Source organism: Rhinolophus ferrumequinum, chromosome 26 (genome assembly GCF_004115265.2).
Source record: "Rhinolophus ferrumequinum isolate MPI-CBG mRhiFer1 chromosome 26, mRhiFer1_v1.p, whole genome shotgun sequence".
In the NCBI taxonomy this organism is placed as follows: Eukaryota; Metazoa; Chordata; class Mammalia; order Chiroptera; family Rhinolophidae; genus Rhinolophus; species Rhinolophus ferrumequinum.
This window is the reverse complement of record NC_046309.1, coordinates 1,576,615-1,604,305: the sequence shown is the minus strand read 5'-3', so window position 1 is coordinate 1,604,305 and position 27,691 is coordinate 1,576,615. Positions and strand designations below refer to the sequence as shown.

Here is a 27,691-nt window from a genome sequence, read left to right as displayed (position 1 = left end):
CTCTGTGGTAGGTTTTTAAGTATCAATTCAGTGTCTTCTCAGATTTTCACATTGTCTCTTCTTGAATCAATTTTGATATCTTGCATCTCATGGAATTTGTCCATTTTATCTAAATTGTATAATTTGTCGTTAGAAGGTTGTTCAGAATATCCTTTTTTAATTTTTGTCATGCCAGTTCTGATATTTCTGATTATCAGAATTATATGCTTCTATTCTTGATTTTGGTCATTTGTCTTCTTTCCTTTGTTCTTGGTTAGTTTAATTAACGGAGCATCAATTTTGTTGATCTCAAAAATCCAACTTTTCGTTTCATTGATTTTTTTTTTCTCGATTTTTTTTCTATTTTACTATGACATCGCCTTTCGTTGTGATCTTAGATTTCCTTGTATTTGGGGTTTGATTTCTTTTTTTCCCCCCCGTAGCTTCTTGAGATAAAAGCTCGAGTTATTGATTGTAGATCTCTTTTCCTTTCTGATAGAACTGCTTTGTTGCATCCCTTAGATTTTGGTATGTTGTATTTTCATTTTCATTCAGTTCAAAATATTTTTGTTCAGTTTTTTTTTTTATTTCTTAGCCTGGTTTCCTAGGGGTCGACCTGGTTGCTGCATAGCTCAGTGGTCAGAGTCACTTGTTCAGGAAGAGGTAGTTAGTGTCCAGGTACCGGGAGCCCTCGGCTGGTGATCGGTGTGGGTCGGAGCCGGCACCGGACGCCCACAAGGCCCCGCCAGCCAGTCCTCCCAGGGGAGGACGTACCTAGCCCTTCAGTACCTCTCTCATTGCCAGAATCCCCTCGTTAAGTTCATCAGGTTTCTGGTTGGGGGACTGTTGTTCCAGACGAGACCAAGACCAGAGGCCAGCTGACCTGGGTGTGGCGTCGCCATGTTCCCCTTCCCTCCACGGACTTAGCTGCTGTGGCGGTGGCAGTGTTGTTTCAGGTCGGCTTTGTGGTCCCTCTCCCCACGTGCTCTGAGAGAACACTGCTTGTCCACGCAGGCACAGATGCCACTCCGTTTCTTCATGTTTGTTGATTTCCAGAGTCCTGAAACGATTGTTTTGTACAGTTTTGTCCAGTTACACGCTCTCTCCATGCCAGAAGTCCTGTGTGACATTTTGAATCTCATTATTTTCCTTAAGGTCCCATTAGTTGGGGCAGTTTTTGCAAAAACCTTATCTACACCCATCTTTCTCCAATCCCTCTTCCTTCCCTTTGTTCCATTAAAATGTCTCCCAAAGAGAGGTTTAGAGAGACCAAAGATAGAAGCGTTGCATCTGAGCTAATGTACCAAGTCCTTTTGGAAATCCCGCGTAGCTGAACAATCTGCGTGGGGACGGTCTGCTAATAACCCCTGACCGATGGGTTCCTGTTTGTGTCAGGAGCAGACATGTGCTGATAAAAGTCTGGCTGTCCTTTTCGCAGTCGAGCATCCATTTCTGTTACAGTCACGTGCTTCAGCAGGGCAAGGTCTGGTTCTGTGGCTATCCACTGCTCCTTTCCTGGCCCCCAGCCACCTGCTGGAAAGACGCCCCTTCGCGCTGCAGGTAGCCGATGGGCACATCCAGGGGTATTTTTATGCTGCCTGCTGCTGTGGACATCAGTAGTGCAGCTTGGATGTGTACTTGCTTCCTAATTGACTAACTTAACAGTGTTTAAGGTCAGGAAATGAGGGAACATGAGTAAAACACAAAAGGTTGGATTTCTGATACTTGTCAAGCTCTTACTAGCACACGGGTTCCTCTGAGATTGCTGACTCTGATTGGTGATGGATGGCACTTGCGACTCAGCGGGAGGAAAGGTGACAGGGGAGCCCCTCAGCCCTGAGTGCTGTGCCCAGATGCGGTGCAGATGTGTTCCCAGGGGAGGCAGGCTGGAAGGAGTCGGGACAGTGGCTCACGTAGGTAGCCTCGACTCGGAATGGCAAGTGGAAAACCATTGCTGCGCACACGCAGATCCTTACACGAATGCTCATGCAAATGGAAATGCGTGTTGAGTATGAAGTACGTGTAAAGTTAAGCAGATTCACTGAACCAAACAGCGTTTTCTTTAGTTACAGACCTCTTGAGTGGATACGATAATCAAAGATGTTAGTGTTTCAAATTTTCAAAATGTTTTTAAAACCCAGAGACTGTCAGGTGAGTCTGGCAAAATGAGAGTTGGCTTTCCTGTGTTAGATCGTTGGCGTCTCACGTGAAACTGACCAGGGCCAGGGAGCGGCGTCTGGCTGTGCGGGTCCTGATCAGAGCGCTACCTGTTCTTTCAGCAGGGAGGAGAGAGCGATGGCTATTTTCATCCAGAGGGCCAGCCCCAGCGGCTCCCCCAACCCCCCGAAGTGAGACAGCAGCCTGTCCGCAAGGTGACGCTGACCAAGGGGTCCCTTCAGCAGCCCCAGCACCTGCCCATGGGGGCCCACATGCACTCGGCCGGCCCTCCAGGCATTAAGAACATCCCAGGACTCCATCCGGCCAAGAAGGTACGCCTGTTCCCACACTTGGGTGGTGAGGCCAGACTGGGCCCGGATAGGAGTGCATGGCTCACAGTAGGACTGCTCAGACAGGTGACTAAAGGAGCCCTCGTTTTGTCAGTTCTGCACGCCTCCTCTCATGGCTTTTTCATGGTGCAGCTCTGAGCTCTGAGCCACCTCGCCCATGGGATCTCCAGACTCCGCAGCTGGGGAACCAGGTGTCGGCTCATCCATTTCCTCCCCATGACCCCAGCTGACAGGTGGGAACCAAGGCCTTTGGGGGTGACGTGCCCTGTCTAAGAAAGTGGCTCTGACCCTGGGCCTTTCTCCTCTCTTCGCCCTGCGGGTGGAAGGGTGCTCTGTTCTCTGAGCTGAGGCTTAGGCAGGAGGCACGGGCATCCAGTGCCCGTGTGGCGAGAGGATGCTGTCCTCGCGTGGCCTGAATTGAAGGAGTTGCCACTCGTCCAGCTCGTCCTGCTGGCGGAGAGCCCCGCCCCTGAGCCTCGAGCGAGGGGCATCTGCGTAGCTTCCCCAAAGCCTGACAAGCAAGTCCCCTCTGCGTGCAGAAGCCAGACACTCCTTGTCTGAGGAAATGAGCAAGGGAGGAAGAGGGGCAGCAACACCTGCTTTGAGTTTCTTCTAGAAAGCTCTGGAGTCTGCTAGTTCATCCTACCTCCTTATCTTGCTACTGACACTTGGCAGCAGTGTTAACACGAAGATCGTTCTGAGTCTTTGAAGTATTTACATCAACACTTTATGATGTAAGGCAAACAAGATCATTCCACTTTTACAGCAGGAGACAGGTGTACAGACAGTCTGTCTTGCTTTCCGGTAGTCTCTAGATTGTTCCACTCTAGGTTTTCTTCAGTCAGGTGTTGCCCTGGATGTACATATGATGAGAAAGGCCTTAGAAAAATACCCCCCGCTTCCATCCATGCAGCTCTGTGCATTAATAAAGCGAGCGCTCGAGTTTCCTCGTCTTGACCTCAGTTTGTTGTCTGATGAGGACTCTGAGCAGGAGCCTGTAGGAAAGGCTCTGACTGTCACTGTGTAACTTACAGCTGGAACAGAAGAATCCTTATCTACTGCCCGATTCCAGCCAGCACAGCCCAACGTTGGATATGTTTTCCAATGGAACTTGAAATATCGAATTGCACTTTCCAAAAACCCACTTCACAGGAATAATTTGTAACCTTCTGCAGAGTGTTAAGAAATGTTACAATTTTATTTGCCCATTTCCCCTTGTGGTGCTCACTCATGTTCTAAGGTTCCATTCTTTCTGATTCCCACTTAAGCTTCCTCTCTGCCCATTTTTATGGTGAAATGGGAGGTCAGTTTTGACCCTTTCTACCCAAACTCTAGGGTTAATCCAGGTAGGACACCTGGGAAATCCGGTGCTGCTCCGTCCCTCCCCGCTGGCCGAGTTTCACTCCTGTCCTACGCTGGACGAGCTTTGTGTAGAGAACGCTCGTGGCACTGGTGCTTTGAGTTCCTAGCTGGAAAATACCAGAAAGATCAGCTGTGTCCTGTTTTGAAAGCTCTCAGAACAGTGATTTTGACCCCTTGGCAGCCTCACCGTAGACCGGCGATGTCATTCCGGGGGAGGGAAGGGCGCGTGCAGTCAGTGTTTGGTTCGCGGTTTTGGGTTTTCTGTCTGCAGCTCTGTGGAGGAACCTGTTGTAGAATCTGCCTTTTGGGTTCTCAGGGTGGCCCACGCACATACGTCCCGGACGAGCTGTGTCTGTGCTCTTGTGCTTTCGGTGACTGGTGGCTGTGGTAGCACCTCACCTTACACAGTTCACCCATCCCCGCCCCCGCCCCATTGGCCCAGAGTGCAGAAGGAGGAATCGGGCTCTGGGCCTTGAGGACCCAGCCCAAGTCCTCATCTCGGCTACTTGCAGCAAGTTTGTGAGCCCTGCTGCATCATCCATAGCACGGTGGGGACATGGGGCCTGCCTCGTCCTGCGGGGACCAGGACGGACCAGACTGCTGCTTCCTTTCTGATCTTGGATAAAAGCTGCAGAAAACCCTCTAGGTCACGGTATAGTTTAATGGATTCTGAGTTACCTGCTCATTGTTATAGCTTATTAGTTGTGAAAACAAAAACGAAAAAACAAAACAAAAAAACGCCCAAAACTTGTAAATTGAACCATCACTCTTGTCACTGACAGGTCATTGCGCACGGGCGAGGCCGGGGAGCAGCAGGGCCCATGGGGCGCGGCCGCCCGATGCCCAACAAGCAGAACCTGCGGGTCGTGGAGTGCAAGCCGCAGCCCTGCGTGGTGTCTGTGGAGGGGCTGTCGTCGTCCACCACGGACGCCCAGCTCAAGAGCCTGCTCATGTCCGTGGGGCCCATTCAGGTAGGTGGCTGGCTCCCTGCGTCCATGCCTGCGACCCAGCCCACGACTCGGTGTTTCCTGGTTTGACCTCCCTCCTGTGGGTTCCTTCCAGTTAAAGTAGCACATCGGGGAGGAACGCCAGGTATGTTACCTGCCCATGCTCTCGCTACCAGCACTTTGGCCCCCGAGTTGGATTACTGGGAAATCTTCAGATGCTCGGTTCGAAACTTGATGAAATCATTCCAAGTGAACAAATTATCCTTTGAAATCTTCAGTTATCCTAAAGTTCACATGTGCACCCGTCATCAGTTTTTCTTTTGTCACACACTTGTTTTGTTTGTAATAATTTGAAAGCTTTCTTGACCTTAATTTCCAGAAGCAGCCTCCCAGTGTTAACAAGTGGAACTTGGACTTGAGTTCACAAATAGGAAACAGTGTGAACTGTATCGGGCTCTCTTTTAAATTTTAAAACTGGCTGATTCTAAGAGCGTAAAGCCCTCTGCTGAGCTGGCTACAGCTGGGGGTCCAGCTCTGTGGGAAACACACTTTTCCGAAGCGATTCCTGGTCTCCACAGCTTCTGGAGTCCTGTAGGGAAACTGGCAAGGACGTGAACCACCTGCTTGTCCTTGAGCAGCGAGTGTGTTGCTGGTCCTGTCTGGCCGTCCTGCCACGGCTGTCACAGGCGTCCACCGTCGGGGTCTGAGGGAGTGCAGACCACCTCATCATCGGGGACGCCCGAGTAACTTGCTTTTAAGAGGGTGTGTAGCCTCTTTCTTCCTGAGTGAATGGAGAAACATTTGAGACTAGACTTGATACAAGTAATTCATTATTACATGTTTTAAATCTCTATCTACTATTGCAAGTTCCTAAAAGTGAGGAGTGACGGGTGCCCTTCGAAAAACTGTCCGTTACCCCTGTAACTAGTTGACCTTCCTCTTTGGATTCCTGGAGAGGTGGGCAGGCCGGGTTTAATGTGTATGTAGTAATGGAAGGTCAGCCAAGGACTTTGGTGTCTGTTTTTCGAAGAGTCGATTTCCCGTGCTGTGGGCAGGTCCAGTTTCTCAGTTATCAGAGGCAGAAAGCTTATGTTCAGGGAGAGTTGTTTCCAGACAGTTAGTAACATGGATTAATTTGCAGGAACAGAACTGACACTAGAGAATTGTAGATGCACTGAAATGTGGTGATCCTGACCTGAGACCCAAACAGATGGTGTTTGAGAATTTGGGGGCAAATCACAGTTCAGCAGCGGGTCCAGACTGAAAACCAGAGCCTGGTCTGAGTTCTGCGGGCAAGGCCATCTCGAGGGCTGGTGTTGTGCCCATGTCCTGCTGCGTCTCTGTTGCATGGCACTACTGCTGGCATCTGTGACCTGCTCAGTGTCTGGCCCTGCTTCCTCCTGTGTGCTCCTGAGGATTCTCTGGAACACCCTCGAGGACGTTACAGTTTCCAAGAGCTGTGTCTGAACTGGCAGGTTCTTTGCTTCTCGCAGCACTGCCTGAACGTGCAGAAGGTGCGTTGCAAGAATTGGCTTGGAGCCATTGCTAAACCACCCCACCTCGGTCTTATCCTTTTTAAAAACTGCGTTTCGCACTTGGGAGTTAGAGATTTCTTGGATGACCTTTTCTCCTCTCATTTGCTTTTTTTTTCCCCCTGTTATGGAAAAGAGGGACTAGAGATTGATCGAGGGCACTTAAAGCTGAGCAAAAACAACATTGGCTTGTTTTAGTTAGAAAGAGACAGGAAAACAAGAGTGAAGTTTTCTAGGTTACATCACTCCCCTTAGAAAGGAGTAGAAGGTGAGGTCCCACATGCCACTGTAGAACACCTGTGGAGCGATTTAGCGCTTCTGCCAGGGCCTGACCGCCCCCCTGGGACAAAGCAGTGTGTCTCGTGTCCTGCTGGTCTTAGTCCCATGGGGTGGTTTTGAGTGGGAGTGTAGACATTTAATCACTGCATTCACAGAATGCTAAGGTCATTAGTTTTATAAAACCACACTGACATAACAAGCTTCTACCAGTGTTAGAATGATATTGACAAGTATAAGTTAAAAAAAAAATTATAGCAAGATATCATCATGGTTTAAATACAATATACTTCAAAGGTGCCAAGAGACCCAGGCCTCCTGCTTCCCTGGTCTGAGGAAGGAAAAGGGGCCAAGCCCCAGTGCGTCGGGCTGTGGCGCCACCTCGTGTCCACGTGGTGCAACAGCAGGTGGCGGCGTCTGGACTGGGAGGGCCCGTTCCTTTGGGCCCTTTAATTATAGGGAATTGATTGCGGTTCGCTGTGTGTGAACTCTGCTTTCCGAGCTGTGGGACCGAGAGGCTGTCTCAGTGTGACCGTGCCTCACTCGCAGCAAAGGGACGGGGAAGATGAGGCTTCAGTTTAGGTCCTGATTTTGCCATTTTTTGGTGTGCGACTTCTGGACATAGTCCTTCACTTTTGTGAGTCTAGGTTTTTCCATCGGGCTCTCATAAACCACGTCACACTTTAAAAACGCTACCATGTGACTTCATTGTTCCCTGGCATAGCCTGGAAGAGAGGGCAACGAAAGAAGCAGGACAACCCCGTGTCACTGAGGGAAAGCACGTTAAGCAGTGAGGACAAACGCAGCAGGCCCAGCCTCCCATTGGTGTGTGGTGTCAGCCTATGTCCCCTGTCCCAGGGGGCTGTCCTCCAGGTGGCGGGGAGGGTCCCGTGGGGACCAGAGGAGCGGGAAGCATGTCGGGCCCCCGGTGAGGGGAGCCGCGTCGGGCGGCCTCGTCAGGCAGGGTGCTGTGGGAACGCTGGCCCTCCTCTGAAGGTGAGAGCACCTCGTCCTTTGGGCCTGGTTCTGAACGACCAGGAAGGTCTGGGTGGTGACATTGACGACGCCGGCCTCTCAGTGAAAGCTGCCCCATCATCGTGAAGTTAGCACATTGGGAAAGAAAATGGCAGGACAGTCGCAGGCCACCCGATCCAGGCTGCAGATGTGGGCGTGGCACAGGACCGGAAGTTCTGAGGACAAGAGGTGACTTGGAAGGAAGCCCAGAAGCGAAGGAGGGTTGTGAGGAGACAGTGGGGACACAGCAGCCCTTGCAAGAGCTCAGGCACGTCCCGAAGGGTCAGGTTGTGCAGCTGGGGGAGGATGGAGCTGCCGCTGGTGACGTGGACAGGAGGCTGTCACCACGTACCTACGTCGGAGCAGAGCGGAGCGAGCAGTGCTTTAGGCAGGTGTTGTGATGTGGACGAAGCAAGCCTGATCCCGGGGTTCAGGGGGGCACAGCATCGGCACCAAAGGTGCCCAGACACATTGCGGTGATGGATGCCATGGTGTCGTCGTGTGCAGGCGTGGGGGCTTAGTTGATTTCGTGACCGTCGGCATGTGACGGCCTGCCTGAGGTGCTGCAGACTCCCCTTCGGGAAGTGTTTGCTGCTCCATTCAGGTGCCCGCTGCCAGCGACAGGTGAGAGTGAAGCGCGCAGAGAGTTACCAAATAAACGGTCCCAGGGGTCCTAATGGGTGCTGGCTAAGAGGGTGGCCTGCTGGGCCTGGAGAAGGAAGGAGGTCAGGGGACCAGTGACTGCAGGTGCTATGACGGGCAGGAGGGTTATTGCACGGTCTTCAGTGCTTCCCACCCATCCCCTAAAAGCGGCTGCTTTTAAACAGTTTAACTTGGTGTTTAAAACAAGTAATATTTTTGGCTTTAGGTAATTCCTGAAGTTGCGACGACTTGTCGGCTGGAGGGGAAAAGCGTTTAATTGACCTGTCAGGACTGCAGAATCTCTTGTATCCCACGTTACAGTTTATGTGTACACGCACACGGGCTCTTCCTAGAAAGAGGAAGAACAGGGGAAAAAGGCCAGGATCCCCAATAGCGTGGACATTTGTCACTGTTAAGGACGTGTCTCATGGCAGTTGAGTCACGTGGCCCCGAATGGGCTTGTTGAGTGTGAGCGCAGGAAGTGCCAACTAAAGGAGTGTTTGAACTTGAATTTCGCGATTTATAGCAGCAGTTAGCTGTTCTCACACCTTGTCTGAAGATGTCTCTGAAAAGTAAACAGTGGATCAGCGTGCCAGTCCATCTGCACAGCAGTGAACTGTTTGGGGGCAGTTGGGGGCTCAGAGTGAATGTGCAGACTTGAGAAGGATTTTACCTTTGGGTCCGTTGTGGGTGAATTCAAGTGTTCACATGAGTACTGATTTGTAGAAGTGCATATTTTCAAAGCAGAAACCAGTGATCGTAAGCCTTTTAGCGTTCAGTGCCGTGTCGTTTCCTCTTCCCCCAAAGAACTCACTAATATTTGCCGTTTTGTTGGTAGGTTGAATATTGATCATTTCCGCAGTTCAGTCCTGTATCTAGAAAATAGGGTTGGTTTTTGAAAGTGGGTGTAAAAATGTAAATGAAGGGGAACAGTCAGGAAGCAACTTGTAACAATGTTGTCGTCTCGTGTGCTGACTGAGAACCGGGCGTCCTGTGACCTGACTGTCACTGCAGTTTATGCTGTTTCGGCCGCTTGCTCCTCAAATTGAGCTTTATCCCACTCAGATACACGTAACACACTGGGGTAAAAACAGTTTTGGGGGTTTGTTTTATTTATATGATAAATGGTAAAAATGAAACGTCATGCCTTCATTTCACGTTGGGAAATCACCCCTAGGAAATAGTCACCACTGAAATCTAGAAACTTTTTTTTTCTCAGAAGAGGAGCATAGTATTTTCAAAATCTAGGTTCCATGGAAAATCATGGGACAGGAAGGCATGAGAGCACGAAGTGACTCCAAAGGTACCTCAGAGAAGGTTTAGAGGGCAGACGGGGCGGTTGGTGGTCAGAAGATGGAGGTGTTCGCGCCAGGCTCGGTCAGGGCACTGACTCAGTGGCCTGGTGAGAAACATGGCCGGGGACGTAGACTTGGTTTGTTTTAGTGATCCACGTGTGGGCCGGGCTGAAACTTTGTGTTAAGTCTAACGTGCGTGTACAGTGAGATACTAAAATGTGTGTGTGTTCTTTCTCCAGAGTTTACAGATGCTTCCCCAGCAACGGAAAGCCATAGCCAAGTTTAAGGAACCAGCCCATGCGTTAGCGTTTCAGCAGAAGTTCCACAGGTAGCCGCTGTCTTCCATGGTCCTGGGGGCGTGGGTGAGGACAGCCTCTGCTACCTGCTCTCTGTCCACGTGGCTGCCACTCCCCCTGCGTGCGTGTCCACCTTGTCACCGCAGAGCTGTGCCCAGCGGCCGTGCGGCCGGCCGTCATGTGCAGTTACCCTGTCTGTGTCTGGGGTTCTCGTCGGTCTGCGCTTTGATGGAATAGATTGTCTTCAGTCAGGACCCACCGTGCGACGCCAGCCTTTTTCTGCCTTGGTAAGCTGACTACCAAGGTGACTGACTGTTGCTGTTTCTTTCCGTTTCCACAGGCACATGGTCGATCTGTCGCACATAAATGTGGCCCTGATCGTTGAGTGATTTCTGACGGGGAGCCTGACCTTGCACTGCACACACGCTGTGGAGTTTCTCCGCGGAAGCTGCCAGCGCAGGACCGCTCGAGCTGAGGGCTCTCTGTCCAGTCTTGTAACTTGTCCGCAGCGCCAGGCAGCCCAGCTCTGATCCCGGGAGAGCTGAACTGACGGGACGTGGCGGCTGGAGCTCGGTGTTAGGTTGCTTCAGGTTTTGTGGTCACCTCAGAGAACTGCAGTTTTTGTTTCCTTTTGTTTTCAAAGTGCTTCCAATGCATGTAGACATTGTTGTTCGTGATCTTCTGTCTGATCGAGCACAGTGACTTAGGTTCAGGAGACAGCATCTGTGTCCCAGACGCTGAGTAGCTTTCACGGCAAAGAATATTTGATAATGGTTGCACTTATCTTCAGTGCAGGTAGACAAGTTTTCCCAGCCAAGCATACCTTGTGTACCTTCTCAGAAAGCCCTCCAAAGGCTCTTGTAAAAACAAGGACGGGCATTTGGGTGGTTGTGATTGACAGTTGCGTATCCTAGAAAGCAGGGGGAGAAGGTGCTTGGGGTGGTGCCAGTCGTGCGGCAGATTCTGCTGCTTGTAAAGATTCCAAAAGGCCAACTGCGTATTCCTAGTTCCAGACGGGCCCACCAGTCCTTTTAACTTGCCAGGTAAGGCGAGGACGCAGGTGGCCAGCACTGTGCAGCCCTCGTGGGGGGGTCCCCTGCTCGGTGGGCTGTACAGCGGACCTGCCGGGCGGAGGAGCAGCCCGAAGCTCGAACAAACCTGTTTGGTTTCTCCCTCCTTTTAAATGTAGCCCCAAGTGGCATATTCATAGTCATGTCACTGGCTCTGTGACGTGTGACATTCTTTGGGAAGTTAGTTGTCATTGTGTTAGCTTTTTTTTTTGAAGGCCTTTTGAGTGGGTCTGCGCGGTCCTTCAGACCTGAGAGCATGGTGACATTGGCCCTGGCATGCCACTGTTGGTGGCATGTGGCGTGAGGGATGGCGACGCCCAAAGTGAAATTGTGTGCCCCCCATGACCCTGCTGGAGTAATCTGGGTAGGCTCCTTTAGGTGACATTCTTAACTCCCCATAAAGCGACCTTAGTAAAATTCATTCTGGGCAAACACTGAAAAAGTGCCTTATTGCGTTCCTGCTCGCTGGGGGGAGTCTCACTGCTCCGCAGTGGCCCTGACATGGCCCTGACGTGGCCCCAGACCACGGGAGCGAAGGACACGAGGGCATGTCAGGCCTTTTAGCTGCATTTCATTCCTAAGGTGTCGGGTCAGGTTTAGTCACAGACTTAAGGCAAATGGCAGTTTGTTGGCCCTGGGTGCCTCTGGTTAGTGCAGCGGGGCCCAGGACGTGCATGGGATGCCCTGTGGGCAGCCAGGTGCCCGGACGAGGACCCGGGGTGTGTGAGTTTGTGCCATCTCGTTTGCACAGTTGCTCTTTGATGTTACTCTTTGAAATTAAATGGCCAGCACTGGACGAGAGTATCCAGACCCCGTGAGAGCTTGCGTAGTGTTGATTCTCAAACGGCACCATGTGCTGAGCCTGGACATGTGGGTGGTGACTGGCAGCTGCTCACAGGTCTCAGCTCGAGACTGTCGGCTCCTAGGAGACTCCGGGGAGCCCCCAGCTGAGGCGCCTAAGCCCCTGACTAACCCTCGGGCACTGGCGCGTGGGCCAGCCCCACCTCGAGACGCTGCAGTGTGGCGCCGTCACTGCCCACGCGTCACAAGTCGTACAGGCGTGTTTATGTATAGATGCATAGTGGAGCCAGCTCTGGCCACGGTGGGCCGCACTGAAATGGTAAGTTCAGTCGCTGCGTGTAGCTCCAGTGAAGAGCCATCCAGGCCACTTCCCCACCTGGGCAGCAGGCGGCTGGCAGTCAAGGACTTACTCTCTCACCGAGGACATTGCAGTGTAGGAAGATGAGCTGAACACATTTTTGCCACTTTCTAGAAATAGTCTGTGTGTTTTGTGGCTTTGAAACCAAAAATCTGCATGTTGTCTGTGAAAGTAGGCATTTGAGTGTACTTTTTTCTAGTTAGCGAGGATAACTAATCCTGCTTGGGCAATGTGGCTACTTCAAGGTCTGCTTTTGGCCTTGCCCTAGCGTGACGTGGGTGCCCTGGCACACATGCACACACGCAGGCTTTCTCTTGATACAGTTCCTGAAAGCACTGCTTCCATCGGCTCCATGCCGTGGGCACCCAGCCCTGGGAATGGGCTCTGTCCCTGCAGCGAGGCCCGTGACAAAGTTGAGTTTCCTTGGAGGAAACTGCAGAAAAGGGAAGAAGCAGAATTAGAAAGTCATGGTATTTCCATTTTCGGTGCACTTCTCGCAGCGAAATCAGACCACCGTAAGCCGAACTTTTGGAAGATCTGTTGCAACCATTATCTTTGTTCTTTATTCATCATGCATTTAAAGTGAGATGCAGAAGCATTTAACATACTGTGTAAATATGGACCTTTTAAAATTAAAATGTTATTGGAAATGCTTTCAGTTCAACAACACTTTAGCTATTTGTTAGTTCTTTTGTGTTGTCTTATCAAAGTTCGATGGATACAGTTCCATTATTGTTGATGTGTTCGTGTGTGTATTCGATTTTTATAAAGATGGGAGTAAGTCAATACATTTATCCTGACCTGTGTATTATTTGTTCACAAATTCAAGGAGCTTAAAGCCAGTAAATATCAGTATATCTCAGAAGGTAAATACAGCCGGTGATTGTGTGGAGAAAAATTACTTTTTTTTTCACCTTACCTTGTTTTGATTTTGTGCTGTAATGTAAGTTCACCTACCGTAGCTGCCGACCTGAGCATAACCGTGCATTGCCGTTGGTCTGGCCGCGTTTGTGAGGTCCTTATCCTGACGTTCTTCTAAAGGAGCACTCTCGCCTCTTTTTTCTAAAAGAATGTTGAGGGTTCCCTCTCTCTGGACAGGTAGCACCCTCAGTAGCTGCCTGTGGCCTCACTCTACCTGGAAGGGGCGGGGTGGGGTGGGGCGGGGCAGGGCTTCCTTGTAAGCACATTGATTTGGGTCGTCCTTACCTTGATTTGTAAAGGTCCTGGGGAAACGATTGTTCACGCTTGGTTCTGTAGCGTTTCTGAATTGTGACAGAGCTTAGATCCTGCACCAGCATTTTGCTTATTCTGCAAACAGACGTGGTTGCTGGGGAGGGGGCCGGGAGAGGTACAGGGTGAAGGGGCAGGTGGAATGGTAGGAATGGTGGCGGGGGGTGGGGGGGTTTGCAGAACAAAGGAGTTGTGACAAGTGTCAGTAATAAACTGTTCTAACACACTGCCTTTTGGGGGTCGGCAGTCCAGTGGAGAAGCATGCAGCTGGTGGGACATGGGGCTCTCGGTAGGTGTCTGTTGGACGCTTTGGCTACAGGGTGGGAGGGCGTCCCCGCCTGCCAGGGAGCCACCTTGTTCTCGGTGGCCAACAGGAGGACCTGGCTGCCTCGTGTGGGATAGATGAGACCCGAGGCTGGGCCTTGCTCGTAGAGCTGGTTTTGAGAAGCTATTACTTCTTTTCTTTTTGTTTTGGCTTTCAGGTTTTTGTTCTGTTTATTTTGTTTTTTATTTCTGTTGTTTAGTGGAAGGTAAGCTCACCTTGGTCATAGACCACTGGACTGACAGGGACTCTGTTGAGAACAGTTAGGTGTGAGAGAGGTCTGTGTGCCCTGGAGCCCTGAGCTCCTCACTCCCTCCCATTGCCCCCTGGGGAGACAGCCCACCAGGCACTGGCTTCAGGCTCCTGGCTGTCAGAATGCCCTTCCCAGAGTCGATATTAATTTTCCTCCCTTCCTGCTTGTAGGACTCCACCTTTACGCCCTGTCGCAGGTAGAGCCCCTCCCCTTTGTTTGTTTTGTTTGTTTGTTTGGAGGGTGGAGAAAATACTGGAAAGGTATGGTCGGTTCTTTACAGATTTTTAAGTGACATTTTAAAGGAGAATTCACTAACAGGGAGGGAGTGCAGGGAACGAAATGGGACTGGAGAGGCCCGTGGAGGAAGTACAGCGTTTAGGTCATCAGTTAGGGAAAAGGTTAGGCATTTTATCGTATTTGATGAGCATTTCAGGGAACCTTTTCAACTATTTTCAAAACGTGTGAATGAAGTGTTCTTTCGGACATTCTTAAACAAGAGCTTCAAAGGCGTGTAGCCTTGATTTACTATTAAATCCTAAGGATTTTGTGTAAGGTTTTTTTGCAACCTCTTTAATTTTCATCACTTAAAGTGCCCGTGGTTTTATGTACTAGAACCAAAGCGAAACCCGCTGATTCATATTGGATCCCAGGTATACCTTCTGGTAACAGGTAGTTAGTTGGGGAGGGTCCTTAGTGTCACACGGTGTGGCTTCCCTTTCCAAAGACTGTTTACACGTCTTAACTCTCTCCTGTGCCCTGTTCTGGTAGGAAATCTGTTCATTAGATGGTCAGCTAAAACAAGTATCTTTAGTGACAAGTCGCTTTTTCCTTTTACTTCTAACCAACTAAAATGTAAAAATAGGTCTTCATGTTGGTGTTTTGCTTTGTTTTACTAATTTTGAAAGGTATGTAGAAAAATTCAGGCCCTTTATAAAGAAACACCACGTAATGTTTAAATTTTAATATGTCCCACAGAGTGGACAGATGTATTATTTTCATATCTGCTGTATTTAGTAATTTAATATGCTCTAGAAAAACTAGGCATCTTGCCATTCTTTCAACAAGACTGTCTTTTAAACTGCTTTCCAGTTGAAGGGCACGTGTAACGGACGCTGACTGTTAAGGGCTGTTTGAGTCTGTGCTCTGCAGTGTTGTGGTAGAATCTATAATTCAGGTCTTTACACACATACGCACACGCATGCACACACCCCACACATGGACGCTGTTGACCAAGGAGCAAATATAACCATTCAGTTTTATAATTCCGCTTTGCTTTTCACAGGCATGGGATCCGGACTGTTTCTCCTCTGTGAGGATTTTAATGCTCAGGCTTTAATTCCGCTGTTTAATTTTCAGGTTCCACCACAGCAAAACCCCACCCCGGTTTTTTTCATTGCTGAGCTGGTTCTCTGTGGGGGCGCTGCCTTCTCTGCTGCTGCTGCTGTGCTGGTGGCTGGGCCACCCAGCGGGACCTCTGCTGCCCCTCCCGCCTCCCCCTTGCTTGGAGCTCCTTTCCTGCCTGGCTCTGCCCTCTTCCCGCTGCACCTCTGGATGTCCTGCTCGGCGGACATCCTGGCTCCTCTCCAGTGTTCACATGTAGAATTCCACTCTGGGGTGCAAGAGTGCTGTGCGTTGTTGCCCTGGGTTTGCAACGGGGTCACCTCTGAACCTTTGCTTCGACAGGTTTCTGCTCAGGATTTCTTCCTCCAGGGCTTTGGTCGGAGAGAATAACGCTGGCATTCTGTTGTTTTGCAGTTGGACTGTGGGCGTGCGTGCGTGCGGCCGGCGGCGGCATTAATCAGCCCTTTATTTTTGCCCTCTACTTCACAGGACCTCTTTTGCATGAGTTCACTGTTAGTAGTAGCGCCTAGTCCGCCCGGAAGTGCGGCCTGTGCGACCGGGTCACTGCTCTGGCTGACCACGGCCTTCCTAACCTTAATGTGCGTGCAGCACAGCGGTGTGCGTGGCTCGGGGGGTGGGCAGTGCGCTGAGCGTCCCAAGCCTAGAGGGGCTGGGATGACCTCCTCCGTGCTCCCTAGCAGGCACTCTGCTCGCTCACTGGCGGGAAGTGACGTGGCCTCTGTCACCCCCCTTTGCACGTTGCACTAGTCACTGTAACAACTTGATCAGGAATAGGTGTGAAGAACAGTAGTGACGTGGTTGGAAAAAATGTATTGTGTGTATCATTTGTGTGATTCCATACTGAAAAATGTGTTTGAACTGTATTGTAATTTGAAAGATGTGTTAATAAAGTATCTTGCAGTTCCCACATTTGTTCTGTAGCGTCTGTCTCAACACTCAGGTTTGGCCCAGCCCTCCCCTTACCCAGGTGGTCAGGGCACTGCCTCCGTCCCTCAGAGGACGGCTGGCCCAGGGTGGTGGTCCCCACGTCCCCGCCCCTCACCCCTATGCACCTGCACCCCGACATCTGCACTCGTGCAGCCGTGGGCCTGGAAGCAGGTGTCTGATCGGTACCCCAGGGAAGGTCACGGCGGCTGCTGGGCTCACCACATTGCACGGTCTGCACGAGGCGGAACTGACCAAGCGGATGGTGTCAGATACGTTTTGTTTCGTTGGGAGTGGGGAGAGTTAGTCTCTTTTTAAATTTTTTTAAGCATTACAAATTGTTCCCATTGTTCACAGGACATTTGTCTTCTAACGCTAATAACTGAAGGGGGAGGCAGCCGCCGCCTGCATGGGTCCCACTGTCGTCCCGCCCATCTGTTTGCCTGCACACTTGGCACCAGCGCACTGGCTGTTGTGTGTGCATTTGCCATTTAAAGGGTCATCATTGCTTTTCATGTTGCTACAAATTGCTCATAATTCAAAACCTATTTTGAAGATAAGTTGTTTTAAAAATAAAGCACCCCGGGAACCACTGTTAAAGGAAGACATTCAGGAGACCAGGTGTTCACCTGCAGCCAGCCCCGTGTGGAGGTGACAGGCCGGCTCTCCCTGGCCTGAGTCCTGTCCGCATGGCGGTTCAGGTGGGTGGCTCTCACTGGTCCCACGCACTTGTCACCTCTTGAAACCCACCTTTGTTGTCTGTCAAACGGCGGCTTAATTGTGAAGAATAAGCAGAGATGTCCTGGGCGGATACAACCGCCAGGCCGGCCCAGCGAGCGTGTTTATTTCCCTTTGTTCCTGGACGTGGGTGGGCAGCACGAGGCTCATTGAGGTCCCCATGTCCTTCACAGGATGCAAGAACCTGTGTTACTCCCGAGGGGCGTCACCCTCCCTCCAGTCCGGCCACCTGTTGCGGGACTCGAGGCCTCTGCCATTCTCCGTGTGTTTCACCTTGGATGTACATGACCCAGTTCTAGTGACACTGGCAGTAAAGAAGTGGATGACCCAGCCCTGCCACAGCAGGTCGGCCAGCCAAGAGGCAGGGTGTCTCAGGAACCTGGAGACAGGAACCTGGCTCCACTCCAAACGACACCCCCTGCTTCACTGACAAGAATGTGACCATGGAAGGTACCCCACATTTCATCCGTTTTCCCCGGTGGTAAGGGTGAGAAGGAGAAGGCCTCCGTCTGGTTTTAAGTGAGGAGCAAAGAAGTGGGAAGAGGCTGATTTGGTGGAAAACATTGAGAAGGAAGTGATAATTTCTCAGATCTGATTTAATGGCATTTTTAAACCTAAATCAGAATCTGAAAATGCCTCGTGATTAAAGCCAAGCCATTTTCTTTCTGCTTTGGCCCATGCTTCACGGATGTCATTCTTTGTCTAAAACCCGGCCTTTGCTTTGTGGGATGGATTCTACAGAAGACGGGCCCCCAAATACCAGAGCTGTGGAAATGGGTTTCTGAATTTGGGAGCTCCTTGAAAGGCGGCTTCTTGTTTTCACACCTTTGTAGGTGACGGTGTGTTTGTGACAGGCGGGCAGCCTCACAGACTGGAAGGTGTGGAGGACTTTTGTGTGGGCTCCTCCATCACTTCTGTTGAAAAGCTGCTGCTGAGTCACCAGCCGTCCCCATGGCACATTTTGCCTGTGTCAGCCAACAGGCTTTTACTCAAAAATGTGTTTCTGCACTTGAAGATGATTTCTAGTCAGGTCTGAAGGGAAACCCGGCACTGGGAGCGTTGTCTAGGGAGAGAGTGCTGCCCAGGGCGCCCCACGGAGGGGAAGCTTGGGAGGGCTGCGCTGTGCGCGTGGCCGTGGGTCCCGGGCGCCCTGTTGGGAGGGGCGGTGGGCACAGCCACCTCCACCCCACGCTCCCATGGAAAGCTTTGTTGCTGCACTTGGGTGCTGCCTGTGGGCTGCGGCGAGGGGTGGAGCCAGCCCTCCTGTCTAAATTAGGTCCCAACAAGGGAATCCTGAAGAGCTCCATTGTGCCCCGTTCTGGCCAGACCCCCAGCAGTGGTCCCCCGCCCTGGGGTCCCCAGGGCACAGAGCCAGTGCTTCCGGTTTACAGAGGGCTCTGAGCGCCCAGCCAGCCAGAGCAGCCTGGATGGCACGTCACCTCTGGTAGACTTTGAAAGGGACTCGGATTCCAGACAGGGTTAAGGTGGCGGGTGCTGAACAAGTACCGAGCTTGTGTCCAAACGTGTGCCTGGTGATGATGGGACAGGATGGTGATCACCCTCCAGGTGTCCCACAGGGACGGGGAGGGGAGCGAGGGCAGGGCAGGGGGCGGCTCGCAGGTGCCCCGGGACCTGGACCCCGGTACAGACCAGGTGGGGTGACAGCAGATTTGGATGAAAGACACCCCCAGCCTGGAGGCGGAGGCGGGTGGGTGTGACAGGTTCCAGCACCCCCTGCCAAAGTCCCTCACCTGAGTGTCTCCGTCACCCCCTGCCCTTGCCCAGCCCGCAGCCCAGGGGTCTGTGGAGCAGCTGGTTGTCCCCCCGCCCCAGCTCCTGGGGGGGCCCAGAGGGAAGGCTGCCTTTCTCCTCACGTCGCTTGCCTGAGACCCCGGGTCCACGGCAGGACTGGAGGTGAAACCACCCAGCACCACCTGTGGCTGCCATCTCCCAGGGTCACCCTGTCCCACGTCACTGCCCTCCCCCAGGACCATGCCTGTCCCGTGGGTCACACCCTCCCTCCCCCATGGCTGACCTGGCTCACTTCTCTCCACTGTTCCTTTTGTCACTCTTCTTAGTGTCATTTCCACAGCCGTTTTGAAGCAGCCAGTACCCAGCCTACAGTAAGTACAGTAATTACGTGTGGACATGTTTCCCCTGAGCTCCCAATGCTGCTCATCAAGGACTGCACAGTGGGCCACGCCGCAGGTCACAAGGCTCGGAGTAGCGTCACTGACTTGAAGTCATTGCTTTAAAGAGTCAGGAAGGTGCAGGAGCAAGTCCCGGGAAGACCCACCCCTTTTGCTGAAAATATAAAATCATGTTAACAGAGGACCCCCCAGGAAACCACTGTCACTGACACATATCCGTTCCCCATCTGACATCCCCAGGTGCTGATTCCGTCTTCATCCGTTTTGGGGTCCGTCCGCTTTGGGGCAAGGCTGCTGTGCGCCCCTTTGCCCAGCTCCTCTGGGTCAGGGGTCCCTGCAGTAGCTCCTTGGCCGCTCGTCTCGTCCCCAGGATGAGCCCAGGAGCCATCCCTCTGGAGGATGAGTGCTGCGGAAGGAGCACTTCCATGGTGACAGAGTTTCCCATCTCAGTGCTGATTCCGGAGAAAGGGCCCAAAGGCAGGCGGGGGCTTCCCTGGCCGCGGGGTTCAGAGCTTCCCAGCAGAGGGCGCCCTATAATGGACAGTGCACTTTTCTGGGGACAGGACGCTGGAGAGGACAGGAAAGTGGCGCTGCCTGAAACGCTCGCTCTGCATTCAGTCACTTGTGGCTTTGTGCACTGACTCCTGCACTGGGTGAGTGTGTACAGGGCGGCTGTCAGGTGGCGTTCCCGCAGTGACAGGCCCTGAGGACAGCAACCAGCCGCCTCCATGGCACTGATCACACAAGTCTGTCCGAGCTGGGCAGGACCTTGGTCTGGGGGCCGTGCGTCCCACCCCTCCTTTCACACGTAGTTTCAGGATGCCGCTGGTCCCGTACAGAGCTGACAGCAGAGCCCCGCTCTCCAGGTTGTCCCAGCTCATGCCAGCAGTCACCCCAGGGGAAGAGAACACACTTTCTTACCATGGAGCATATTTGGGGGATGCCTTTTGGGCACCGGCTTTGAGCCTGGAAAGACGAGTCTCATCACTTCATGGCCACGCTGCCATCTGTTTTCATCCCGGACTCCACAAGGCACACCCCACGTGCCGCTGACCGTGGAGACGTGCTAACGTCTCCCTCACAGGATGGAGACTTTCTGTCGTTTCAGACATTCTCCACCATCATGCGCTGTGGGTTTTAGAAGTGGTCGTGGAAGCAGAGGCCCCCACAACTCCAGGACTCACTGGGGACAGACGCAGTGCCACCTGGATGGATTTAGAGGGCAAACGAAACAGAGCAAAACACTTTAAAACATTTTCAAATTAAAATATTTTTGCTTGCAACATATTGTCATTGAGACAAATGTGGAAAATATAGATAAGCAAGAGGAAGAAAATGAGGTCTTCTGGAAGTTCACCACCCAGAGACGCATGGTCAACATGTCAGGGTACCCTGCTCACCTGTTTTCTACGAATGCATAAGTGCACACACATCCGTGCGTGCACACTCACACCCTCTGACACTATCCAGACGTGTGTGGTGACCACATGCTCCCCGCCTTTCTGTGGTGCAGGAAGGGGGAGCAGTGGGAGCCCGACCTGGCCCCAATTAGCTCTGGGCCGTGCTTGTCCCTCGGGGGCTGTGGTGATTGTGGGGACCTGAGGTCACAGGTGGCAGGAGTGGAGGTGGGGACAGCTTGGAAGCCTCCCCAGGCCCCTAAAAGAGCCTCTGAGAGAGCTGGCCAGGGGGACACCTTGTGACCAAGTGTGCCAATGGGGGTGTGCCAGCCGGGTCACCAGGCCTGCCCGGTGACAGGACCCACCTGGAGCAGCCACCCGAGAAGCTTAAGACAGCAAAGCTGGCTCCCTGTGCCTGGCATACTCGCAGGCAGCTGGAAGTATTTTTAGACTCATTTCCCTGACCTAAAAAAACTCATTTTTGACTGAACATCTAGTCGTCAGGACTGACACGGAGCTCTTCCTAGAAATAGCTCCGCGCCCCAGCTGGGGAGGCAGGTGTGGCCGCTGTGTAAGGGACAGCACACGAGTGCAGGTGTCTGGGGCCCACGGGCGGCAGTGCACCAGGTCGTTTTAAATTACAGAACTGGGAAGAGATGAAATGGCGCCGGGGCTGGTTGTGACGGGCAGCTGTCAGCCCCTGGTGCCCACTGCGGCCTGTCCTCCCTCTCAGGCAGGTGTGGGGAGGTCCCGACGGCCCCTGTGGGACGGCCACCAGCAACAGCGGGCCTGCTGTCCCGGGCAGGAGCTTAGCTCTGCAGATGTAAAAATAAGTTCATTCTTTGGAACAACCGAGTATGTTCCTTTCCTTGAACTGGGAAAACAGAAAATAGAGCAAGCCTGCATGTGTGTACAAGCCCCTGAGACCCCGCTTCACCTTGTCTCAGCGGCGGCCGAGCCCCGGTGGCGGCTGCACGGCCGCCTCTGCCGCCCTGGATGCCGGAAGCGTTTCTTTGTCTTTTCGTGTCAGGCCTGACGCCCCAGGTGCCGCCTTTGCTGGGGTGAGCTCTCACCCCACCTTGAGAACTCCGGGCTTGACTCAGTTTCCCCTTTTGGTTCTCACCCCCCAGTCCTGGGTACTCAGCTTCCTTCCCTGTCTCCCTTCCCACCTCACACTCACCCACAGCCCTCGGGCAGAAAGGAAGGTTCCAGCGCTGGGAAGGGTGGAGAGCTGGGGCCAGGAGTGGGACCTGCAGGGTCTGCGAGGCGGCCTGTGGCCGTGCCCGGGAACGCACATCTCGCCAGGGGTCCTTACGTGGTGTGAGAGGGAGGACCAGGCCGCCGTGGGACCTGCCCCTCTGCCTCCGCTGCCCCTGGAGGAGTGAGCGCAATACTGGATGCTGCCTGGAGGAGGCGCCCTCCCGCGCCCCTCTCTCCCTCTGATCCGGACCAGGCCCTTGAAGACCCCCCACAGCTCACGGGCAGGTCAGGAACTCAATTAGTGGCTGATCTGATCAGAAAGAATGAAACACCTCAGAGTACTACTGCAGGGAGTAACGGCAAAGTGTTTTTTACGAAACTTGGGCGTCAGTGACATGGATGTATGTGGGTGGAGAATGCACTTCTCGGGGTGGGTCAGTCGTACAGTTAGAGCGAACTCCAGCGTGGGACGTTTTACGGACATTTGATAAGCGTCCGTCCATTAGATTTCTTTTCCTGGCACTTCTTCCTTAAAAAACAGAGCCAAGAGGAAGGCTTTTCCTGACACCCAGCTCCAGTGACTTCCCTGAGGTCTGCTGTGGCATCTCCGTGGCCTTCCAGGCTCTTGTGGGGAGCAGCCCGGAGGAAAGCCTTGTGGCCGAAAGTGGCCTGGGACAGAGTTCTGACCCAGGCTCCTTCCTCCATCCCCAGCCACGCTCCAACCAGCCGTGGAGTTTTGGGAGGGGTCACTTTTCTTACAGGGTCGCCGGACCCCAGGGGTAGCTGGAGAGGACACCTGGCAGGGCCCACAGTGCATTTGCTTTCCACTGAAAACGGGAGTTCGGGCGGGCACGGTCTCGTCTGGGTCACCCTGGAATACACGGTCCATCACTGCTTATTACGTGTTGCCCTCTGACATGGCCAAGCCCAGGGTTGGACCATGGACACTCAGGAGACAGCTGATGTGTGACACCAGCAACTCCACTGGGGCTGTCCCCAAAGATGGGTCAGAGTGCCGTCACCACCACCGCTCACAGACTGGAAGCTCATCTGTCTTCTCTGTGTGGCAGACTTGTCCGGGGTCTCACCTGGACCCAGGTGAGGCCTGAGGACAGACGTAGGAGCGGTCCTGCCTTCCAGCAGCAGTATTTCTGAGCTTACGGGGACTTTTGGGTTCCCCGCCTCACCTCCCTGTGAAGGAATAGAGGCCCCACCCCAAAACAAAAGGCTGGTTAGTAGGGGGCCACTGTGGCCTCATGGGGTGGGCTGTAGAGAAGAGGCGTGTGGCCAGAACGCTAGAGAGGCCACCACGACATTGTGCACGAGTGTGGCCCTGTCCTTCCTACACACCTTCTCCCTGTCATGCGCTCACCCCAAGGTCTGGGACATCATTGCCGGGGAGGGAAGCTGAGCGCCAGGGAAACAAGTGGCCTGCTCCCGGCCCCCCAGCAAAATCAGGGTGCACAATCCACCAACCGCTCCTTCCGGGCGCTGCTGCCGAGCCCCCTCCGCTCTGGAAACGGTGCCAGAGGGGCCTCCCTCTGCAGGGCCTTCCAGCCCTGGGACCCAGGGCCTCAGTGACGGGACAGGAAAGGGACAGGGAAGGGACGGGAAGTCACCCAGCATCCCAATAGGGTATGAATATGTCTTCCTACCTCCTCTCACCCTTCCAGGGTTCAATTTTCCTAACACAGTCGTCTTCTCCCCCCTTCTTTTCACCACTGGCATATAAGAATAACGTCATCCCTGGAGCACCAAGCAGGGCCTGGGCGCGCAGGTGCGCGCAGGTGGGGGCAGCTGCGATGGCTGGGCTTCCGCTGGGGCCACGAGAGTGGAGGGGATGCAGGACGGGGTGGCACTGCCCTCTACAACTGTACCCATCAGGTCTCCTCGACGCTGCTGTCTGGGTGCTGACCCTGTCGCCCTCACCCTCTCCTCGGAGGTACTTCTGATACTTGTCTGCACCAGCCCCCAGCTGGCGGTGGGGCTGGTCTCCGGGCGCGCAGGGCGCGCCTGCTTTCTCCCGCCGCGACCACCAGAGGGCGCTCGGACTCCACTCAGGGGCGCGTTCCCTCCACGGGCCTCTAGTGAGGGAGGCCGAACCGCGGGCAACTTGGATGCAGAGGGAACCGCCCGGCGGAACGGAGGAGGGCCCCCGATCCAGTACCGCGCACCCCGCACCTCCCCAAGCCCTCCCCTCCGCTCCCTGCCGCCTTTCAAGCCTGGCGCTGACGCTGCCAGGGACAGCGCCAGGGGACAGGAGGTCACCTGGGCTGCGCTCCAAGAACTCCCATGAGTTCTCAGGGACCCATGAACCGGCCTACCCCCGGGGTGGTGGCGTCCCTGGTGGTACGGCAGCCTCCGGTCAGCTCTCCCCGCCGCTGGCCATGTCCACCGGGGGAGGGCCTGGCAGGCAGAGAAGGAGCCTGCGTTCTCAGTGGAACCCGGACCTGGGCAGGTTGAACGAGCACAGAGTGGAAGCTGTATGCGCGGCGCCCCGCGGAAGCAGCCCTATGCATGGGCCTTTGGGACACGGGAACAGGCAACCTGGCCAAGCCTCACTCAGCCCTTCAGAGCCCCAGACTTGGGAGAGATGAATGTGCCATCCACAAATATCACCAAGTAATAAGAATGGCCACCACCACAACAACGACAAGAAACCACGAGGTGAGCAGGGCGCGTCCAACCAGGGCTTGGTCCTCCGTCCTGATGCTGACCTTCCAGGCTCTTTCTGACACAGGGAGTATCAAGTCCCCACAGCCCCTCCTGCCCCCACTTCTCCGCTCCGCGTCTGCTTTGTTGGGCCTGTTTGGTGGCCCAGTGCTGAGTGAGTGAAGCGGCCACAGTCTGGCTGGGATTCAGATGACAAGGGCCAGCAGGGTGACAGACACAGGGATTATGCGCATGGGGTTATTTTGCTGCCTCTAAGTTGCTGGGCTCTGAAAGGGATCCTACAGCTCCCCTGGGGCCTAGAGGACCCGAATCCCCAACCAGCATGAGGGTTGGTGTCCAGTGCAAAGGGCACCGATTTCCTGGGACACACAGCATTTCACCCATGAGCCACGTTCTGTGGTTTTCCCCTTGGATTTTGGGCATAATATCGCTTCTGATTTATCTTAATTTTTAATATTTCTGAACCTTATTTAAACCAGTTTCCCCCACCTGGGACCATACCTGCCCTCATCCTGAAAACCAAAGACACCCATGAGAATGCAACCTCGCCCGGCAGTTTCCATGTCTCCTTGTAGTACTAGGACCCAGAACTCGTTTCTATGGCAAAATGTGAATTTTAAGACTTTCTTCTTAATGTGAGAAAAATCAAGCTCAGCCTAAAAGGGAAAGAAGGTTACCTCCAAATAGAGACCATTTTCCTGGAGCTGGGGAAACAAAGGTGGTGTGGCTGGCTTCCTCTAACTGCTTTTCGGTCCCTGCTGTCCCTTTTACAGGTGATTCTTTCTGGTTTAGCTGACCTTAGGTCAGTGTTAAGGTTTGCCTGTTACACCGCCAGGTCGAAGGGGCTGCTCTCGGGGCTTCCTGGGTCTGTTACCCTCCCCGGGCCCCTCTGGCTCCCAGTGAGGGGCGCGATCCAGTGGGCCATCCTTTGAATTCCAGTCAAAACCTGCTCTGCGCCGGCGTCCACACCCCTGCTCTGGACCCGCTGCCCACCGCGCCGCAGCCCTGCTTGCTTTCCGGGTGAAATCCAGAGTGCCGTTGGCAGCCTTTTTCGGCAAAGACCTAGATAGTTACTTCGTCAGGCTTTGCAGCCCGTGTAGTTTTCAGGATGGGGTCTCTGACGCACACGCTCAGTCCTGCGGTGCGTGGGAGCGCGGAGGCGCCCGTGGGCAGCGCGTGAAGGCAGAGCCGCCGGGATTCCAACCCAACCTTACTGAATTTTGAATTTCATCGAATTCTCACAGGTCGTGAAGTATTATTCTTCCATAGATTCCCCCCATTTAAACATGTATGAGACGAGGTAGTAGGCCGGGTTTGTCCCCGGCCCCGGGGCCTGGCCCTCCGGCCCCGTCCTGGCACATACCGCCAGCAGAAGGCCTGGGAAAAGTCGGGGCTCATGAAGTGTTTTGTGAGTTTCTCGTATGAAGTCATACAAAAGTCACTTCCCTGGTCCTCTCACCCCTCTCCCCACCCCCCAGTGGGTCGTTCTTTCCAAGGATGGATCGACGGCCTTTCTGCGTCATTACAGAACCCAGAACTTGGGCGCGCCAGCAGGCACTTTGGGTGCTTTCTTGCCGAATCTTGCAACCGACCAGTGTTCTTTGCGTGTCTGCCCAACACTTCCCTTATGGCTGTGATGCCAACAGCAAAGGAGCTCAACCAGGAGAGGACAAAGCTGCTTTCTCCCCTGGGGCAGCCAGCTCCAGCTGGTCACATGGGCGAGTCACATGGTCCGTTGCCCGAGTGAAAATTCCCACGGCCTGACGCACCCCCCACCGAAGGCACTGAAGTCTGCGCTTTCAATGAGATCTTTCACATTTTCAGCACAACCTCATGGAAGAAAATGAGAATGGCGGATGACAGCATGGGATAGGAATTCTGCCACAAAACAGACATTGCCGAGAGTCTCTGTAACTTCTTTAATTGTTCAACAATAGAGCACAAAGATAACAGTTTCAAGTACATTCTGATACACGTTTTTGACAGGAGGAGATGCGCGTTTAGTCACAAGGGAGGCTGGCAGCAACACCACGCGGACGCGGCACTGACTCTTGGCCGGTCAACCCTGAAGATGGAGAAGTAGGTGCCTCCTCCCAGGGCGAACGGCTGCACCTTCTTGATGCCCTGTGTTTGGGTTCTCTACCAGGTGGCTTCCTGTTGTTGCCCGTGAAAAAGAGAATTCTTAATGTAAAGCTAAAAGAATCTTGAAAAGTGGGTCGGGGACTGGGTAAGTCAACAGTGTGTTGCGCTGCCACCGCGCGCGGCCAGGAGGGGGCGCTGCCCGGGGCCCGCTGCCCCAGAGCTAGTGGCCACCAGGACTCTGTCACTGGCACAGGTGCCTTTGGGCCTTGCACAGCTGCACCAGTCAGGTCCGTCAACGTAGCCAGAGCTGCTGGTGTGCCCAGTGCTTCCGGTTTACCTTCGACCACCTTACACACAGACTTAAACAGTCAACAGAGCAGAAACGACCGAACGCCACTAGGGTTTGTAAACCTTGAACCTCCTAAGCACCTACACAACTGAAAAAAATCCAAGGGCAGCTCCTGCTCAGAGGGCCTGGCCATGGAAGCTTGCAGAGGGCACGCTTCCGTGTGCAGGCCGGCCTCCTGCCTTAGCACCTGTGTCTGGGCCCTAGGCCTCACCAAGCCAGAGCCTTCTCACAGACACCCCCAGAGACCACAGGCCTCATCTCAGGAGCAGCTTCTCCAGACCTGCCCAACGCTGTCAGATTCAGTTCTGCTCCCCTAAATCCCACCAGCCTCCAGACAGGCTGGATCTGCTCAGACCAGTGGGCCCGCCCAGCCCACCCTTGCACAGTCTGATGACACATTGGCCTCAAAGCACAAAGCATGACAGTAGCCTTCAATAACAGCAAAGCCCTCAAAGTGAGAACCGAGGGCAGAGCCCCTCTGCTGAGCACACACTGCAGCATCAAGCGTGGACGGCCTCCTCCCCCAGGTCCCAGTGACTCAGGGCACCGACCACAAGGCGCCCACTGAAGGAGCCGTTCCCTAGGGACAAAAGTCCACACCTAACAACCACTGCAGACAGACAACTAGGACTTGAGGACACCAGCATGGACCAAGGACCCTGGCACCCTGAGACCCTAGTGGCTGTGACCAGAGAGGAGGGAAGGCCAGCATGTGGGCCTCCCACAGATTCTGTGGGGTGGGGGGACGGTTCAGAGAGAACCAACACCATGTACTTTCCTTAGGGATCCTTCTTAAAGAGCCCCCCAGGGCTTTAGAAAGCAGCTAAGGACCTCCTTCCTGCAAGGCCTGGGGGCTCAGCACTGAAACCTGGGGCAGCCAAGCCCAGGGGAAAGGTCACCAACAATTACATGGAGCTGAGAGACAGTGGTGA

At 53.6% G+C, this 27,691-nt stretch overlaps 1 protein-coding gene across 2 annotated transcripts in view; it reads left to right on the top strand.

Moving 5' to 3' along the window:
* RBM33 (RNA binding motif protein 33) overlaps window positions 1-16,153 on the top strand; it is an 84,173-nt gene extending 68,020 nt beyond the window's left edge. The window contains exons 15-18 of one of the 2 annotated variants that reach the window (XM_033099199.1): window positions 2,259-2,468; window positions 4,631-4,819; window positions 9,794-9,882; window positions 10,191-16,153. In XM_033099199.1, the coding sequence (XP_032955090.1) occupies window positions 2,259-2,468; window positions 4,631-4,819; window positions 9,794-9,882; window positions 10,191-10,239 (537 nt within the window). In that variant the 3' untranslated portion in view covers window positions 10,240-16,153. The remainder of the gene's footprint in view (window positions 1-2,258; window positions 2,469-4,630; window positions 4,820-9,793; window positions 9,883-10,190) is intronic. The other variant, XM_033099200.1, reaches the window with a different exon arrangement.
* Window positions 16,154-27,691: the final 11,538 nt, after the last annotated feature.